This window comes from Littorina saxatilis, linkage group LG5, assembly GCF_037325665.1.
Source record: "Littorina saxatilis isolate snail1 linkage group LG5, US_GU_Lsax_2.0, whole genome shotgun sequence".
NCBI lineage: Eukaryota > Metazoa > Mollusca > Gastropoda > Littorinimorpha > Littorinidae > Littorina > Littorina saxatilis.
In genome coordinates, this window is record NC_090249.1 from 22428375 (window position 1) to 22448426 (window position 20052).

At 40.8% G+C, this 20052-nt stretch overlaps 1 protein-coding gene across 1 annotated transcript in view; it reads right to left on the minus strand.

Moving 5' to 3' along the window:
- Positions 1-13264, minus strand: part of LOC138966578 (organic cation transporter protein-like) — a 17577-nt gene extending 4313 nt beyond the window's left edge. The window contains exons 1-9 of the mRNA XM_070338859.1: positions 12995-13264; positions 10573-10712; positions 8356-8570; positions 7113-7216; positions 6305-6431; positions 5379-5584; positions 2558-2703; positions 1203-1419; positions 73-207 (exon numbers count right to left, since the gene is read on the minus strand). Coding sequence (XP_070194960.1) covers positions 73-207; positions 1203-1419; positions 2558-2703; positions 5379-5584; positions 6305-6431; positions 7113-7216; positions 8356-8570; positions 10573-10705 — 1283 coding nt within the window. The 5' untranslated portion in view covers positions 10706-10712; positions 12995-13264. The remainder of the gene's footprint in view (positions 1-72; positions 208-1202; positions 1420-2557; positions 2704-5378; positions 5585-6304; positions 6432-7112; positions 7217-8355; positions 8571-10572; positions 10713-12994) is intronic.
- Between the last annotated feature and the right edge of the window lie 6788 nt (positions 13265-20052).

Below are 20052 nucleotides of genomic sequence, written 5' to 3' on the forward strand. Positions count from 1 at the left end.
ACACACACACACACACACACACACACACACGCACACACGCACACACACACGCACGTACACACACCAGCTCACCTGTCCAGTATGAAGTAGATGACAATACCCGGTGGCAATTCCATGGCGGCCGTCAAAAAGTAGTTCAGAAAGCGGTTTCCATGGAGTGTTGTAGACATCATGTAGAGAGCAAAGAAGGCGAAGGCGCAGGTGAACCTGAAGTAGACATTATTAAAGGTACATGTGCCTTCCTTTCAGTGTACACAATCAGTTTCACCGACGCAGGTCTGTTCAGGCTTAATTAAGAACAGATTGAGGAGATTGTTTTCACGAGGAGGGCACAGTCCTTCTCGTGTTAACGATTCAAATCACTATTTAAGATTGACTACGCACGCACGTACGCACGCACGCACGCACAGACACACACAGACACACGTACGCACGCACACAAACCAGAACGGAATGATTTGATAAATTAATTTCGTTAGTGACACCTGTATAAATCTGTAAAGTCAACGTAGGAAACTCTTATTCCATGTAAAATGCCTGGAGAGTTCTGTGACGGTGAGCATTATCTTGTACAGTACCTTTAAAGGTTGTTAGGGCTTGGTCTGGCGGTACACCAAACCAAACAATATACTAATTCATTAAAGGCAATGCTGCCGCGAAATTGTACGTCATTCATAGCATTTTTCAAAAGTTAAAATGCTATTATGATATACAATAAAAATGGACAAAGAAAGTATAATTGTTTGATCATGTTTGCCGTGTCTTCCAACGGTTTGTCCCAGCGTTCCAATTGCTTGAGCCGTCCGCCCAATACTGGACTGCGAGACAACATGTACATTCTGTTCACACACCACGGCCAACTGATGATAATTATAGATCGTGTGGACTCTGAAAAAAAACCCACAACTTAATGAAGCACACACACACACACGCACACATACACACACACACACACACACATACACACACACACACACACACACACACATACACACACACACATACACACAGCTAACAGTTTGGACAAAAACAGGAAAGCCCAACAACAACAACAACAACAACAACAACATCCGCCAACTTATCCTTAAAAACATATTTTGAGCGACAAACAAATAAGGAACGAAAAACTTTTGTCAGATCTGATTACGTGAGAGAAAACACGAACAAAAACTTCTTTACTCATAATTTGTATTTCAGCCTACCAAGTCAGCCAGGTGACCAGAGAATGGATGAAAAGGATCCGGTGCCTGAGGATGTCCAGAAGGGTCAGTTTCTTGGCCTGCTTATGTTCCAGAGTCTCCGCAAGTTTGGCCTCCAGCGCTGTCAGATCCGAGCAAAGCGTCGTTGTGCCGTTGTCTCCTCCGATACTGGCCTCTGCGTCTCCGTCCACGTTGCCATTGGCAGTATCAGCATTTAACTCTGAAAACACGAGGCATACAGAATGAATTTTACTCTGCCACACTGCCTGAAAATCCGGATAGAGTTATTTCCCGTAAAACATCTATCCTGACGTCGCAACTGCATCTCGTTGCTGAAAATGGGCGCGGAGTTTCCTCCTGACCTCGTTTCATACAGTTGGTTGTTTGCCGGTTTCAAACAGCTATGTTGGTAAACAAGAAAATAAACAAAGACGTCATATGAACCACACAGCCCTCACAGTACACGACCCATACCATTCGAGGTTAACTGCACATAATTATCACCTACTTGAAATGACGAGCTGAAATGTCGTGCGCGTGCGTGCGTACGTGCGTAACGTACGTGCGTGCGCGCGTGTGTGTGTGTGTGAATGCGCGCGCGAGTTTACAAGCACATTTCATGTTGTCGTATTCAAATGTATTGTAGCCATAACATGCATAATGTACTGCTCATGGTTGTAATCACGACGTATTGTACCTCCAGCCATAACATGCATAATGTACTGCTCATGGTTGTAATCACGACGTATTGTACCTCCAGCCATAACATGCATAATGTACTGCTCATGGTTGTAATCACGACGTATTGTACCTCCAGCCATAACATGCATAATGTACTGCTCATGGTTGTAATCACGACGTATTGTACCTCCAGCCATAACATGCATAATGTACTGCTCATGGTTGTAATCACGACGTATTGTACCTCCAGCCATAACATGCATAATGTAGGGGGTATCATCACGATCACGGGAAGGGAAATTTTATCTTTCACGATCACAGTTACCTTGATTTTTGTTTTCACGATCACGAACACCTTGACGAATAGAGGATCATAGAGTGATACAGCGGTGAAAAATGTACGTTGAAAATAAAATGCTTTGCAATAATGCCCATCACGATCACGAAAACAAATGACGATCACGATCACGATACTTGATTTTTTTGTCATCACGGATCACAGGCAAAGTCCCATCACGATCACAGAAATGGAAATTTCGGCAATCACGGTCACAGAAAGGTCAAAAATCGCCAATCACGATCACGATTTTAAACCCTTTGGGGCCCTCAATGTACTGCTCATGGTTGTAATCACGACTTATATCGTATTTCTTACTTTTTGTTTGTCTAAGACTCACGAGAATTCTCTGTGTCGTTGTCGTCTAGAGTGCTGACGATGACAGTGAGGTCTTTTCGGTTAACAATTGCTGCTCGCTCCAACACGGTCACTGCGGCGTCTTTCTTGCCGTTTGCCACCAGCCAGCGCAGCGATTCGTCAATGTACCTGCAGAGACAAACATCAGATGGGGACCTGTGCTAGCTAAAAGTCTCCGTTTAAGGCACACTCCTTCCCATGTGAACAGTCTCAGATTTGGTTAGGTGTTTTACGTGGGATAAAACCATCCCGACACTTGGTCACATACCAAAAATCAACACCCTGACCGCTTGCTGTGGTAAGTTGGACGTTTTTGATGAATTATTTTCTTATAAAGCCACTTGTAGCTTTTACGAAATTAATTTATCGAAAGATTCCCTATGTTCACAGAGAGCACCCAGGCTGTTCATTTTTGGTTTGCGGCCTAGTGGAGGAATGGTCTTATGTTAAAGCAAAAAGCCAGACCAGATAATTTATGAGAGAGATACGGTGAGAAGAACAGTTTACACAGGAAGGAGAGCGTCTTTCAATGTACGAATAAATATGCATTGATCGTTACGCTTTCAAAACACACAAAAACTGCGGTGTCCTGGAAGTTGAATGACTTACCCCCCAACTTTAAGCAAGTGACGGAGTATAATTGCTTGGAATAGCTATAGCCACCATTTCGCTCGCAGACTGAACTGCATAGTTATAAAATCTTACAACAGGTACAATGAGAAAACCTTACGTTGCATCGTAAAGGCCAACCTAACGTTGTATTGAAGATGAACTGCACTAGTTAGCTTTGCATTATGACACGCCATACGCTTATCACAGCTGCAGTAGAAAGCTGAGGCAGTGAGGGAGAGAGAGAGAGTGAGAGAGAGCGAGAGAGAGGGAGAGCGAGAGAGAGAGCTAGAGAGAGAGCAAGAGAGAGAGAGAGAGAGCGAGAGAGAGAGAGAGCGAGAGAGAGAGAGAGCGAGAGAGAGAGAGAGAGAGAGAGAGAGAGAGAGAGCGAGAGCTAGAGAGAGAGAGAGCGAGAGAGAGCGAGAGAGAGAGAGCGAGAGAGAGAGAGAGCGAGAGAGAGAGAGCAAGAGAGAGAGAAAGCGAGAGAGAGCGAGAGCGAGAGAGAGAGAGCGATAGAGAGAGAGAGAGAGAGAGAGCGAGAGCTAGAGAAAGAGAGCGAGAGTGAGCGAGAGAGAGAGAGAGCGAGCGAGAGAGAGAGCGAGCGAGAGAGAGAGCGAGCGAGCGAGAGAGAGAGAGAGAGAGAGGGGGAGGAAAAGAGAGAGGGGGAGGAAAAGAGAGAGAGAGAGAGAGCGAGAGAGAGAGAGAGAGCGAGAGAGAGAGAGAGAGCGAGAGAGAGAGAGAGAGAGAGGGAGAGTGAGGGAGAGAGAGAGCGAGAGAGAGAGAGAGCGAGAGAGAGAGAGAGCAGGAGAGAGAGAGCGAGAGAGAGAGAGAGTGAGAGAAAGAGAGAGAGAGAGAGAGAGAGAGAGAGAGAGAGAGAGAGAGAGAGAGAGAGAGAGAGAGAGAGAGAGAATGACAATGACAATGACAATGACAATTCTTTATTTAACGAGGGTAGTAGATTAAGCAGTGGTCTGCTTATTTACATCCAGCCCTCGCCCTATAGCTAAAGAGGTACTAACTACAAAAATGAAATAAAAATACAAGATAAAAAATCGAAAATCGAAAAACTAAAATTCTACATTTTAACAGAAAACTAAAGTGAAAACACATTACACATATGTACACAAAATGCATTGCATTGAGGAAAATTGCGAGTTAATTGATGTGAATTAAGTGGTATAGTGCAGCTTGCACTTTCTCAACATCATGCTCTAATCCATACATTACATTTTAAAGAAAATCAATCAAACAAGCAAGACATTGCTAAGATCATCACACATCTAAATAGTGGTTGGTTTTTAAGTCCCTTCATCCGAAAAGGGTTTGTGTACATTATACCAATAAAGAGGAGAGGGGCATGTTTAATACAAAAAATGAATACCATTTAAGACAAATATCATTTACTTTGACTTCATTACATAAGACAAATATCTGCTCTTAAAACTTTCAGTGCTGGTAGTTTGCCTCAGGAATGTTGGAAGAGAGTTCCAGAGACTGCTACCTGAATACACTAAACTGGAGAGAGAGAGAGAGAGAGAGAGAGAGAGAGAGAGAGTAAGAGAGAGAGAGGGAGAGAGAGAGGGAGAGAGAGAGAGAGAGAGAGAGAGAGTGAGAGAGAGTGAAAGAGAGAAAGAGAGCGAGAGAGAGAGAGAGCGAGAGAGAGAGAGAGAGAGAGAGAGAGCGAACGAGAGAGAGAGATAGATAGAGAGCGAGAGATAGAGAGAGCGAGAGAGAGAGTGAGAGTGAGAGAGAGAGAGAGGGGGGAGGGGGAGAGAGAGAGAGATAAGAGAAAGAGAGACAGAGAGAGAACGAGCGAGAGCGAGAGAGAGAGAGAGAGAGAGAGAGAGAGAGAGAGAGAGAGAGAGAGAGATAGAGAGAGAGAGGGAGGGAGAGAAAGAGAGAGAGAGGAAGAGAGAGAGAGAGGGGGGAGAGAGAGAGGGGGGAGAGAGAGAGAGACAGACACACAGACAGACACACAGACAGAAAATAAGAACAGAGAGAGACACAGAGAGGCAGAGACATAGAGTGACAGACAGACAGACAGACAGACAGAAAGAAAGACAGACAGACAGACAGACAGACAGACAGACAGACAGACAGACAGACAGATAGACATGCAGAGAGAGGGAGTCATAGAGAGAGACAGATAGAGAGAGAGAGACACACAAATACACTGCACTGTACTGCAAACTGACCACAGCTGCAGCAGACAGATGAGAGCAGACACGGCCGACAGAGCGTACTGCAGGTATCTCCAGGTGAAGTCCCGCAGCAGGAAGGCAGGGAGCGCCATGATGCTAGCACCCAGGCCCCAGAACACGGAGTCCACCAGCACAGCCACTGACCGGTACTCCTTGGGAAACAGCTCGATGGACATGGTGGCCATCACCCCCACCACACCCTGCAGCGTAACATTTTGCAGTCAAGAGATGATTGCATCAAATCCAGTCAAACCAGAGACCTGTTTACACGGGAGAATCTGCGTCTTTATACTGTTTAAGGTCCTATTCGCCAGACAACTTTCTCAAGATGGCTCGTTAGTTAGTACACCTGAAAGTAGGCAGCCACAACACTTTTCATATTTGATATTCCAGGCAAAAAAGAGCGTTGACTTGCCTAAATTATCATTTCAGTGTATACAGACTTCTCAGTTGCACTTTTGAAATATCCGGATTTGCTTACTTTTTGGCACAGAATGCCAAAAATCAGACAATGGGGGAAGTCTGCCTTCGAAATTCTGCAGTCACGAGACTTTTTTCCCCATCTTCCAGGCAAAACATTTTTTTCTGATGCGTTGGTCATTTTACTTATTTTATCCCCTCCCTCCCCCCCCCCTACCCCCCCCCCCTCCCCCCACCCCCGGTTGCAGTCCCACCCTCGTACATTTACTAACATCAGTGCATAATCCCAGCTGTAACATGTTGGGTCATGATCGTACCGTACATGTTGTACCTCAACAATATTTCTGTTCGTGCCTTTGTTTTTTAAAATGTGTTTCTCTTTTTTGTTTCATTTCCAAATTTCTGTGCCTTCCAAATGGTTCTTGGACTGTAACATTGACTTGAAGTAAAAAGAAAACAAACACGTTCCCACACTTAAATGACATCGTCTTTAGCTTTACCTGTTGAAATCCTCCCACGAGAAATTTGAAGACCAGCAGGGCAGCGTAGTTGGGTGCCAGTCCAATGGCCATCCCTACACCCAGCAGTCCCAGCTGTGAGGCAATCAGAGTTGGCTTTCGTCCGAACCTGGCATCAAGATGTAAACTGACAGAGCTACATTAAGTTCTTTGAAAAATATCACTATACTACTCGTTACAGTAAAAGAAATAAAAATAAAAAAATAAAAAAAAAGAAGAAGAAGAAGAAGAAGAAGAAGAAGAAGAAGAAGAAGAAGAAGAAGAAGAAGAAGAAGGAGAAGAAGAAGAAGAAGAAGAAGAAGAAGAAGAAGAACAACAACAACAACAACAACAACAACAACAACAACAACAACAACAACAACAACGACCACGCGACTGATGCGTTTAGGAGACGATCTTTGTGATAAGGCCATTTATTTTTGATCCAGTTATAGTGCTAGAAAGGGCATCTATTTCCCGACTGGAAGCAGCAATGTATGTTATATCTATAGAGAAAACAAGGCTTTCTGCGCTCGACGGGCTGTGATATTTTGTATACAGCCTACAAATCTGTCATTAAAGCCCTGTATTATGTTTCCCATAGTTATGATAGTTTTTGCATTGGTGTCGATGGAATTACTGTAAAACAACAATTCAGCATCGCCAGTTGGTTATTATTTACTGTCATTACACAGTCTTTGTTTCAAAGGCATTGCATTGCTCTTGTGAAATAAACTCAAGAATCGTCTACAATTAATGTCTTGATTTTTTCCTTTAAATTTAAACAAGAAGTTGACTATTAGTCATGTACCTGTCTGAGAAAATGGAGGAGAGTACTGCGCCACAACCCTGACCGAAGATGACCAAGGTTTGCACCAGTCCCCCCAGCAACTTCCGGTCACAAACCAGGTCAAACTAAAAGAACAAAATCCAATATTCTATGATTATATTATTGCAAAAATAGGAAGGGTACACCATCTATACGCTTATCCGAGTACATCTATTTCTATGATCATGTGAAGGTTTTCTCATCTTTTGGCATTCAAGCAATACTTGACTGAATGATTTAACGTGGGCGGAGGGATGCTTTGTCTTGGTATATGTGTGTATGTGTGTATGTGTATGAGTGTGTGTGTGTGTGTGTGTGTGTGTGTGTGTGTGTGTGTGTGTGTGTGCGTGCGTGCGTGCGCGATCGCGTGCGTGTGGGCGATCTGAAAAGCACATATCAAAATATATACAACCAGATGAATACCCGCTTCGCCGGGTATCCGGCTTTGCCGGGAAGAAGTAGAGCCGGCTTCGCGATTGACGCCACACGAAGGAAGGGAGATAAACGCGCAAAACACTGGAGAAGATAAGGAAGAGTTACTGGGAATGGATGTACAGAAAAACCAAAATCGGTTCAGCGCTGCGCGCTGAGAGCACGTGTTGAAAATTTTCATCGACCAGATTGTGTTTTGGGTCTACCTGAATATGCCCACCAAATTTGAAGCAGATCCATCGAGAACTTTGGCCGTGCATCGCGAAGTGACCGACAGACAGACAGACACACACACACACACAAGCCGTATATAGATATAGATGGATCTTTATACAAATTGTCACATATACATTTTTGAGGTCATGTGTCAGTGCTGTTTTCCTCTAGTTTTGATAATTCTAATTGAATTAAATGTAGGGGAATGAATTTCCTGCATGGTTGTCTTTATATAAACGCATTTTCTTTGCACGCGATCAGGACTCACTCAACCCGTATTACACAGTTTATAAAGAGGTAAAAGAAGACACCAATTAAAAAAGTTTGACTTATCATACAGCCAGTACAATATCCAGACGTACCTTTTCGGGAACGTATTTCACAACAAGTAGAAAACGACGGGAAAAAACCCACTGGCAACAATGGGCGCAACTGTGTGCGTTTCTTTTGTCTGGTAGTGTACTATTCATCAAATGTACAATGTATTTTACTCAACATTAGCGTACTCATAGTACTATGCATCTTACTGAACATCGGCAAAGCAAGTATTATCAAAATGAAAGAAAATGGGCCAAACCTCAGTGCGGAAAGACAGTTCTCTCCGGTAGTCATACTCGTAACCATAGGGACAAGGGTACTGATGCGTGTCACCAGAAAGGTTGCCCTTGGAGACAGTAATTTCGCATTTGCCGTAGGTCACGTGACTGTCATTCCAGTCCACCATTTGCAGGTCACTGCCGACGACACTGGTGTTATCTGGCGCTGCGCATCTTTGACCAGTAACTGCCCTCCCTGTGACAAGAAATACAGCGAAATATATTTTAAAAATATTATTCGAAAATTATTTTTGAACATCTGAACTCGCTGACGTATCCACGTTTTCATTGTGCTAGATACATCTTCCGTTCAAAAACTTACCACAATTGTATCGACAGGGTGCTAACGGCACTGACTGTCATTTTTCTGCTAAGATTTGGATCTGACTGCCATGCACACACATCTCTCCGGGAGTGAAGAATTTCAGATTTATTTGCCCCTGTAAACATTAGACAAGACGTATATTGGTAGGATATGGTATGGGCAGTCTACGGCCATTTTATGAAAGAAAGCGTCTGGTTGTATGAAATAGACAAAGTCTAAACAATATCAGCAGCTTCTAGTCCAAACATCCTGATTTATTTTATATCAAGCACACCCAAAAACAACTCTACAATAGTAAGATGCAGCTCGTTTGGTGTGATAATATCCATGTCGCGTTAGTACGTTTGTATGCGCGCAATACTCAATCTACAAACTTCCAAAACTTCGAACTGTACTGTCTTCATGATAAAATAATTATTTCGTTTAAAAAAATCAATGTATGTCTATCAAGCTGTCAATCTACAAGTCGCGTAAGGCGAAAATACAACATTTAGTCAAGTAGCTGTCGAACTCACAGAATGAAACTGAACGCAATGCAATTTTTCAGCAAGACCGTATACTCGTAGCATCGTCAGTCCACCGTTCAGGCAGTGAAATTGACAAGAAGAGCGGTTTAGTAGTTGCGCTGAGAAGGATAGCACGCTTTTCTATACCTCTCTTCGTTTTAACTTTCTGAGCGTGTTTTTAATCCAAACATATCATATCTATATGTTTTTGGAATCAGGAACCGACAAGGAATAAGATGAAAATGTTTTTAAATTGATTTGGAAAATTTAATTTTGATAATAATTTTTATATTTTTAATTTTCAGAGCTTGTTTTTAATTCAAATATAACATATTTATATGTTTTTGGAATCAGAAAATAATGGAAAATAAGATGAACGTAAATTTGGATCGTTTTATAATTCTTTAATTTGTTTTACAATTTTCAGATTTTTAATGACCAAAGTCATTAATTAATTTTTAAGCCATCACGCTGAAATGCAATACCGAAGTCCGGGCTTTGTCGAAGACTACTTGACCAAAATTTCAACCAATTTGGTTGAAAAATGAGAGCGTGACAGTGCCGCCTCAACTTTCACGAATTAAAAAGTAATTTAATGGAAATGTAACCTGTAATAATAATAATAATAATTCTCTTTATTTATATAGCGCCTTATCCGAAGTTCAAAGCGCTTTTATGCCGTGCAAAAGAAAACAAAATTAAAATGTCATTGAAAAAAAAAAGAAGAAAAGACCAATGAAGAAGGATATGCTCACCGCCCAAAAAGAAAGAAAAAAAAGAAAAAAAAAAGAAAAAAAGACAAAAGAGGCAAAAAAGATGGGTTGAAGCAACCTTGCATGCAACTGAGGTCAAAAGAAAAAGAAAAAAAAAGAAAAAAAAAAAAAAAAAAAGAAGTCCGGGCTTTGTCGAAGACTACTTGACCAAAATTTCAACCAATTTGGTTGAAAAATGAGAGCGTGACAGTGCCGCCTCAACTTTCACGAAAAGCCGGATATGACGTCATCAAAGACATTTATCGAAAAAAGGAGAAAAACGTTCGGGGATATCAATCCCAGGAACTCTCATGTAAAATTTCATAAAGATCGGCCCAGTAGTTTGGTCTGAATCGCTCTACACGCACGCACGCACGCACACACACACATACACACACACACATACACCACGACCCTCGTTTCGATTCCCCCTCTATGTTAAAACATTTAGTCAAAACTTGACTAAATGTAATTATTCATATTAAAAAATCAAAACCTGACTAAATATAAAAAGAGAGTTAGGTCTGGTGCCATAACATGGCGCCCGATTGGCACTATACAATCACACAAAATAAATTCTGTATTTCTTCTAGGAAGGCCGATCCAGGTCCTCACCTATAAATATGTTGTCCAGCAGTTGAAAAGCCGCGCCGAAAGCCCCCACGTTGATGATGAGGACTTGGAGCCACTGGTACCGTCCTCGTCCGTCCAGCGCTCGCAGGGCGGGGTCTATGCCCTTCTGTCTCATGGTCAAACTGAATGTAGAACACAGATAACACTAGATCTTCAATACCTGTACCCTGAATGTAGAACACAGATAACACTCAATCTTCAAAAGAGAGAGAGAGAGAGAGAGAGAGAGAGAGAGAGAGAGAGAGAGAGAGAGAGAGAGAGAGAGAGAGAGAGAGAAGGGGGAGAGAGAGAGAGGGGGGAGGGGGGAGAGAGAGAGGGGGGTAGAGAAAGAGAGAGAGAGAGAGAGAGGGGGGAGGTGGTGTGTGTGTGTGAATAGAATAGAATAGAATAGAATAGAATAGAATAATGTTTATTGTCATGAACCAGTAAAGTTATTGACACAACAAACAACAAATAATGCATTATACAATGCTAAAACAATCCGTAACAAATTTGCCAAGACGAACTTGAACTTCGTCTTCTAAGAATAAGTTACTTGGATTTTTGTTAGCATATTTCATATTGATATGTGAAGCATCTTCTTTAAATTCATCCCTTAATTTAACATATTTATTGCATTTATCTAGAAAATGTATTTCATCTTCTATGACATTGCATTCAATACAAAGACGATTTTCTTTAGGGATATTCTGATGTCTTCCACTTTCAATTTTTAGACAATGTGTGCTAGTCCTTAATCTGCTTAACATCTTTCTGTGTTTATTATTCTTAATTTGTATTAAATATGACTGCATTTCGTAAGATTTACTGATCATAGAATAAAACTTAAGTCTGGAATATGTATCTGATTTTTCTTTTGTCCAGTATCTTATATATTCCTCTTGTTGTTTTTTGTCAATGGCAAACTTTAATTTGTGTACATTTAATGTAGATTGGTTATGCCAAACGTGACTAAAACCTAAGTTACAAAGAGATTGTCTAACAAATTGTAGCCATGGCGTTTCTGTCGGATGGTGCAACATTGAGTCATATAATTGATGTATATACGAATCTTGTTTGGAGTCTAGAATATGCGCCCAGAATGCTATTGTTTGTGATAACATTTTTAATCCTAAAGGGAACCTTCCTAATTCCCCCAGTACAGGTATCCACATAGCTTTTCTATGAACTCCAAGAAGGAATCGACAAAATTTGATATAAACAAATTCATGAGGATTTTTGCTAGATAAACATGATCCAAAGAAATGATCAGTATTTGTTTGTTTTATTTTATTATTAAACGTAAACGGATACCAGATTTCAGCGCCATATGTTAATATCGGATTTACAAGTGAATCAAATAAATGTATCATTGTGTCTATTTGCACGTTTTGATTGCTGAAAATTCTGCGGAGGGAATGTGCTGCTTTATTACCTTGTTTACTTAAATGATCTTGAGCTGTATCAAAATTTCCATTCTTGTTGAATATGACCCCTAAATATTTATATTGATCTGTTACTTTGATTACATCAGTTCCACATTTAAATATTGTGTGCATTTTTGGATTTATATGACAAAATACTATAATTTTTGTTTTTTTCTATGTTAATTTTCAACCCCCACTGTAGGCAATAGTTATTTAGATAATCTAACTTATTTTGTAATCCTATTTTTGATTTTGAAAGAAGTACTAGATCATCTGCATACAGTAGACACGATATTTTTGTATTCTGGTTAATGTATGGCGAATCAACGTCAGGCATTCCATCTGTTATATCATTAATGAAAATATTAAAAATATATGTGTGTGTGTGCGCGTGTGTGTGTGTGTGTGTGTGTGTGTGTGTGTGTGTGTGTGTGTGTGTGTGTACAGAGAACAAACAAACACGCTCCACATGAAAGAAGACAATTTGAAAGAAAGGAATCCAAAAGAAAATAACAAAATAACACACAAAACCACAAAGACACGACGGGTTAAGGTAAACAAAAGTAACACAAAATAATGCCAAACAAAACAAAAGTAGACACCAACATTAAAACAAACAATGACAAATCAAGCACCTATTCAGCAACTGACCATGCAACCAAAAAACAACCGAGCCATTAAAACAAGCAACCAAGCATGAAAAAACCCACACCACCCACCAAAAATAAAACCCAAACAAACAAAGAAGCACACAACAAACAAAACAAAACTTGACTAAATGTAAAAAGAAGGAAAAAAACAACCAAACAACCAAACAACCAACCAACCAAACAAACAAACATGCAAACAAACAAACAAACAAACAAACAAACAAACACACAAACAAACAAACAAACAAACACACAAACAAACAAACAAACAATAACACATAAAGAAACGAGTAAACAAATAAGCAAACAAGTAAATAAACAGACACAGAAACAAACGAACAAACCCACCAAATCTGTGATATTCTGTGATGAAGATTGAAGATACTACACTGAGTAAAGAGTATTAGCAGGCTCTTCTCCCAAGCTCAACGACAATTTCACCATAACTAAAATCTTGCTCGATCGTGTGTTTTTACACTGCAATCGTCGATCAATTATAAGGTCGAAGTACACCGAGGACGCCAACCAGCGGAATGAAGTGCACTCAGACGCTTACAGCATACACGCACGCATACTATTGAGTAACTTAATGATAGGGTTGTTCCTGACGACACGGGAAAACTTACAAGCAGTGATCAATGCTCTGTAAGTTGACACACGGCCAACTAAACCCCCATTGTCCGACTTATTCTATCACGCACAATCAAATCTACAATCAGTGTCTGGAAACAACCATTCAATCAAGGTTAGGTTTACTAGTGCGCCCTGCGCCATTGTCGCATTAAACCTGAAAATATCTCATTACAATCTCCTTCATCGCGTCAAAGGAAGCATTGAGATCACTTACCACTGCGCCAACGAATACACACTTTTACGTCGGAGTACAGCTTTCGGAATTAAATGCAGACACGGGGATACAAATTCGACAAAAATCATGTTTTATTGTGTTTGGGAATTTTGATAAATAATGAATCTGACATTACAAACGAGTCACATTTTCGAAATAACGCACGGCAAGCTCTTTTTTTCGCGAGCATACATGGACACTGAAGCTTTTCTGTGGACTGATTGACGTCATTATATACCTAAAATCAAGGTTGTTTGAGCCATGTTCATGGCACGCAGAGGATAGAACTGACATAGTATTGTATACCATTGGAAACATCTGAGTCTCAGCTAACTAAAAGATGCAAAAATATTAGTATACAATCGTTTCTGTTATAATAAATGAGTGACATATGGAGGTGGATCAATGCTGTTAGCAAGAAAATGTGTACGGAGCACATTTACACGATAGGACTGAACACATCTGAAGACTGATCATGAGCTGCATGTGTCATTATTCTTAATGTGCATAAACCATTTCAATAAACGGATGAGGTCTGCCTTACATAAGTTACCAACAGAACAGCCTCTTGACGGACAGAAGACAAGTGCAATATTCATTAGAACTTCAACTGCTGAGCTGTCCAGAACAACATGTTAAAAGTTGGAGAAGTTTTTCCAGAAATTCAAGTAGTCTAGGGCTTATTCACTTCATGTCCAAAGATGCAGGACACCACCGTTGTTAGTGTCCGACCGAGGAGCGAGAACTGCTTTGACCAGGCGGCCGAGCCATAGTCTCCATAAACGGACCCATCTCAAACATTCTTATAAACGTTAAACAGATGTGGTTAACAAGCTGATCTCCATCTACTGACCTGTACCTACGTCTGAATAGCGGCTATAAACATATGATGGTTCACTGGGGAATAAGAACACTTAGGAATGACTCGATTCGATCATCTGACTGGGTTGTCTGAAGACAGTTTGCACGCTTTGAGAGCAGGACCGTGTGACCAGGGCAGTGTCGGTCTTCAACGGAGGAGCAACTAGATGGTCACTTTGATGAACAACAGGCACAGGTACATTACTTTAATCACATCAAACACTCTGACGAAATACGACCTCAGAATCATCGGGCGCGGGGAGTCAGGAAACTCCAGAAAGGCACTGAGACGCAAGAAAGAGTACGTTGCCCTACGCTAAGAGGAGATAGGACACGAACATGTCCATAATGCTGAAGCACACTGTAGACAGCTACATTATATCTATCAAGAGACAATGTTGTTAACTCGGCAAAAATGTATATTTTGCTGCCGAGTTCTGGCAGGGCAACTAAAACGGCACACTTTAGTGGATTTTAAAGTTGAGTACAAGAGAACTTAAGTACATAACGATTCACAAAACAGGTACTAGAGAAGTCCTTGGAACTATTTCAGCCTTGAAATGTTGCATTGTGTTACTTCAGACTTTATTCTCAAAGGTGACAGAAGCATTTGTCGATGTCATTTGTCCTCTTTGACTTAGATGGATTTTAAACGTAAAATTTGTCTCATTTAATCACGGTTAATGCGACAAAAAATGTAGAAAAATATAAGATCCTGTCACAAGCAGACCCTAATGTACGAATTAATTTGCTCTTTTCTGAACACAAAATCAGAATTTAAGCTAAGCAAAAAAAAAATAGGTCTGTTTACGGTAACATAGGCCAAAAAAATAGGGTCGGTAGGTCGGGAATTTTTTTTTTTTTTTTTTTTTTTTTTTTTCCCCAAAACCATATTTTTACGTTATTTTGCCAAAAAAACCGAGATTTTTTTTTTTTTTTTCCCAAATGCCAAAAAAAAGTCTAGGGTCGCGTGAAAAAAATAGGGTCGGTCGGGTTACCGTAAACAGACCTATTTTTTTTTTTGGCCTAAGCAAAAGTGCGCACCAAGCCGAGTTTGTGTAACGAGCTGTGATTGGCTGTTAAATATGCATAGTGCATTGTATGCAGCCAATCCAGTAAACCAAATTTTCTCGCTTGACAAACATGCAAGCCTCTTCTGACTTTTTGAACTACCACACATTCCGTCGCGATATAACCTTGAATGGTTGAAAACGACGTTAAACACCAAATAAAGAAAGAAAGACCACAGACATCTAACGATCAGCGACGATAAGGACACTTTAGACGCACACAGAGAATTAAAACTAGAAGCTTTCGCCAAGAAAGAAGAGGCAGTAACAATGTGGCAATTCAAGGGACATTTTTGGGCTATGCTGTGAAAACATGCCGTTTCTGAATTTCTGACTGCTAGTAGAGAAATAAACAGGAAAATGGTGTTTTTTGGAGAAAAAAACGGAAGCAAAAACACACAAACACACAAACCTTTCTGCTGAAAAAAGTGAAACTGCGTAATGAATCTGAATAGGTTGAGTAGGCTTGACATTGATCCCCACAACGAGAAATGTCCCTTACCTCACCCCAAGACTACCCCCACCTCACTTTCCCTATCATTTGCACGTGTCTGCATGAAGAGATCGACAAAACCCACACTAACGCATACCATTTATGTGCCCGGGTGACCTATATTTGGGCTTTCTTGTCAACTTTTGACCGGCTGTGAAATGAATTCACTCAAAGGTTGAAAGAAATGTGCTTTGATACAGTCATGGTTGAACGATTAATATCCGAGCATTGAATCAAACATGACTTCAAAGAAAGGCTACTCTTCCAAGAAAATATTTATACCGGTCGATGGTAATGTGATTAGTGATAAGGCAAGAATGATTTCGGCTCACAACTAGACCAATAGATTCATATTTGTTGAGCAACGAAGTAAATAGCTTTAGCACAGGAGCTTGTATCAAAGCGCTGTCGATTAGTATAGTTACTCCTTTATCATTACTGTAGTGTTACTACATGTACTACTATTCACTTCAAGGAATTTAACCCGGGAAGCTAGCACAACTGACTCGCTCCGTTTCAAGCTTTCTACATCGCTTTTTGCACCCCCTTTCCCGAACGCATGAGGCTCAGAAACAAACAAAAATGATTAAGCTTTCACTTCAAGTAACAAACTCGAAACAACCACTCACCATTTTCGAGAAATTTGTCAAGAACGGGCGCTGTGTCAACACAACACCAAGCTGTCCCTCGGATAGTCGGGAAATCGAAAGTACACCTCACGTTAGTGCATGTTTTCCTCTTTTAGTCCGCTCTCAAGGGTGTATCACATTCTGTCGGTCTGCAATTTGTCCACTACGACTGATAAGGAACACAAGAGCCTCAAAACCCGTTAAATAGTAACACAAAGCATTCTCTTTGGGTTCAAATTTTGACTCAGCCGTTTCCTTCCATAAAGGACATTTCCCCCCTCATTCGGCAGTCGAAAAATGCGTGAATTTTTGATTGGTTAAATTGGACAATAGAAATACTTTTGTTGGATTAGTGTGAGATGTACTTTCGATTTTTCGACTATTCGATGGACAGCTTGGTGTGGTGTTGACACAGTCACAGGGCCCGTTCTTGACAAACTTCTCGAACTTGGTGAGTGGTGGTTTTCGAGTTTGTTATTTGAAGTGAAAGCTTAATTGTTTGTGTCTGAGCCTCATGTGTTCGGGAAGGGGGTGCAACAAGCGACGTAGAAAGCTTGAAACGGAGTGAGTCGGCAGTGAGACCTTCCCAGGTTAGATTCCTTGTAGTGAATAGTTGTAGTATTGCTACAGTAAGGATAAAGGAGTTGGATACTCCAATCAATCGGTGCTTTGATACAAGCTCCTGTGATCAATAGACATGACCATTATCCCACTCATCTTGAGTATGCCTCAGAGCACCCAAGGTCACTGGCAACCAGTTCTAAACAGATCAGTTCCCACATGTTTCCTCTCATTCAACCAGTTCTAAACAGATCAGTTCCCACATGTTTCCTCTCATTTTCATGTGTCTGCTTGAGGAGATCGACAACACCCACACGAACACAAGTTTACCTTTTCTGTGCCCGGGTGACCTTTATTTGGGCTTATTGTCAACTTTTGACCGACTGTGAAATGAATTCACACAAAGGGTTAAAGAAATACGCTTTGATACACGACTGAAAGATTACTATTGGAGGACGGGAAAGATTTTCATTTATTGGCTGTCGTCCTTTCATTTTCTAAAAATAGCAGAGAAAACGCTTTATTCAACCTTTTTCTTTGGACCTGTAATGCACAACACAGTAAACCTAGCATAAAAAGAAAAAGATTTTGGTGTAGGGTAGAAGGTTATTGACTTTTCCCGTAGTGTTTGGTGCATTTTGTGAAATTACTAAAACATGTATCAATCATTTCACTGTCATTATATACGTCTTCTACTATTGACCAACATACCATGCACATATTTTTTCCTGGTTTAAACACATTTTTTATTCACATTCATACACATGACAACACAACAACATACCTTAACGCGCAATTCCGTCTCACAGAAGGTTTACGGGTGTATCTAAATTACAGCATAGCGAATTCTTCTCAAGGTTAAATTCGCCAGAAAACGTCTCCAAAATGGCGTCTTCACAACTACATTTTTAAGGTCCTCCTTTCGAGATATCCCTTTAAAAAAAAAAAACGTTACCACGAAATTCGTGAAATGGATACTTGTTGGAAAAAGCGCCCCTAAGCTGAGTATATGGTTTGTAATTGTGTCACCACACACGAGAAATATTTTAAAATTAACTCATAACTCATAACTCATAACTCATAACTCATAACATTTTATTGATCCAACAAAGGAAATTAAATTGGTCATCAGCACATATAGGTCATTAATTAATAATTATAAAAGAATAAGAGAAGAAAATTCATAAAACCCATGATAACAAAAAAAATATCTAAAGTAATATATGTACAACTACAATAAATGTGCAATTAGTGTCTGTTTACGTTCAATTCTCCACACGTTGTGTTTAGATAATCTTTGCAGCCTTTAATTTCTCCATGCACAATCTTTGTTGTCGTTTTCGTCCTACTTTTTGGCCCCTGAGAGCAGTGAATCTTTTAAGAATGTGCTCGAGTACATTATTTGAGTACCCATCTTCGCACAGGATTCGTCTGTGAGCATTATTGAGAACTGAAAAAGAGATGAAGAGAATCGGGGTTCTCTAACGCAGAAAGAACTGGTGTAACGAAACTGAGTGTTACCTTCTAATCATGGTTACGGAGTATTTGCCATTCTAGTACTGCAGGTGTGTCTGTATTGTCCCTGGACTTCACAAGGTTCAATTCGCCTAAAAACAAACCTCTAAAAATGGGTTCTAAACCACTGGGGAAGGACCCCTGATCTGGACCGGCTACGAATATGGACCACGTCAGTCCTAAAATAAAATAACATTTGAATCGGTAGAGCGCCCGACAGACAAGTCGTCACTTTAGTGATTGGTGGTAGGTTGGTTATTATTGTTTATTGTCTCTTCAGCCTTTTAATGGTCACGGGTTCGAATCTCTTAGCAGCCAACAATATTTGTTAATTTTTGTCTACATTTATCAACTTTTCTTCTTCTGAACTCGTAATTCTTGTAACTTATTCATTTTATTTCATTCGAAAGGTTTTGAGTGCTGTGTTGAAGATCGAATTTATCAAAGGGTTGTATAACTATCGAGTACTTCCAGTGAACGATTTCCCAGAACTACCCATTCTATTTTTAGTAACATCGGTATTTAGGAAAAGCCCAATTGTCAATTGTGTCATCGCGCGTCGCGACTTCTAATCATAATGTACTTCTGAGGTCGTAGAACAGGCAAAGAAATTAGAGCCCTCTTAGTGACGGTTGCGTTGGGTTACTTCCACTGAGTTACTTCCCTTGTTTGTGAATATGAAGCGGTTACTTGGGCCGCGGCGTTATAGACGGCGTTTTTGGTTCCAACAGCGGAGGGAGGCAGCGCCCTGAGGCACTTTGATTTAGTTAATTACCATACTTGTGGTTCGTTTTTGATGAAATCGTGCCGTGTGCGTCTAAAATTAGGTAGAGTGAATTCTTCAGATTCTTCAGAATCGTCAAATTTGCCAGAAACTCCCTCCAAACGGTGAGAGCAATAGTATCCCGTTACTAGGTTCCTCACTGTCGGGCCTACATCATATCTAGTGTAAATCAGCTGACTTACCTACAGACAGTTCTGCCGGCGTGTGGTGCTCAATTCCTTGGTTGACTACTCACAAGCAGTGTTGTGCCTGGTCTTCGACAGACTAACTCCAGAAGCAGATACAATTATATACCTGATATATTTTGCCGTACACATCAACTAATACATCACCAAATCAACACTGACTTGCACTTCGTACCCTGATCGTGCATAAACGCGCTGTTCGGCTCGACAACCTCCACGGACAACCGACACATACATCGCCATATACACTGTGACGTGTTATGTCATGCACCTGTGCAAGACTGACTGAGGAGGACACGCGTGCAGATTGACACCAGACCTCTGACCCGACTTCACAATGATGAATGGAGTGGACGGTATGCGGCGTGATAGGTTGGTGGCTGACCCACAGAAATAACCTTCCTCTATGACCCAGCTAGCAAGCTTTCGTCGGCCGACTGACGATTTCAGTCGGGTGACGT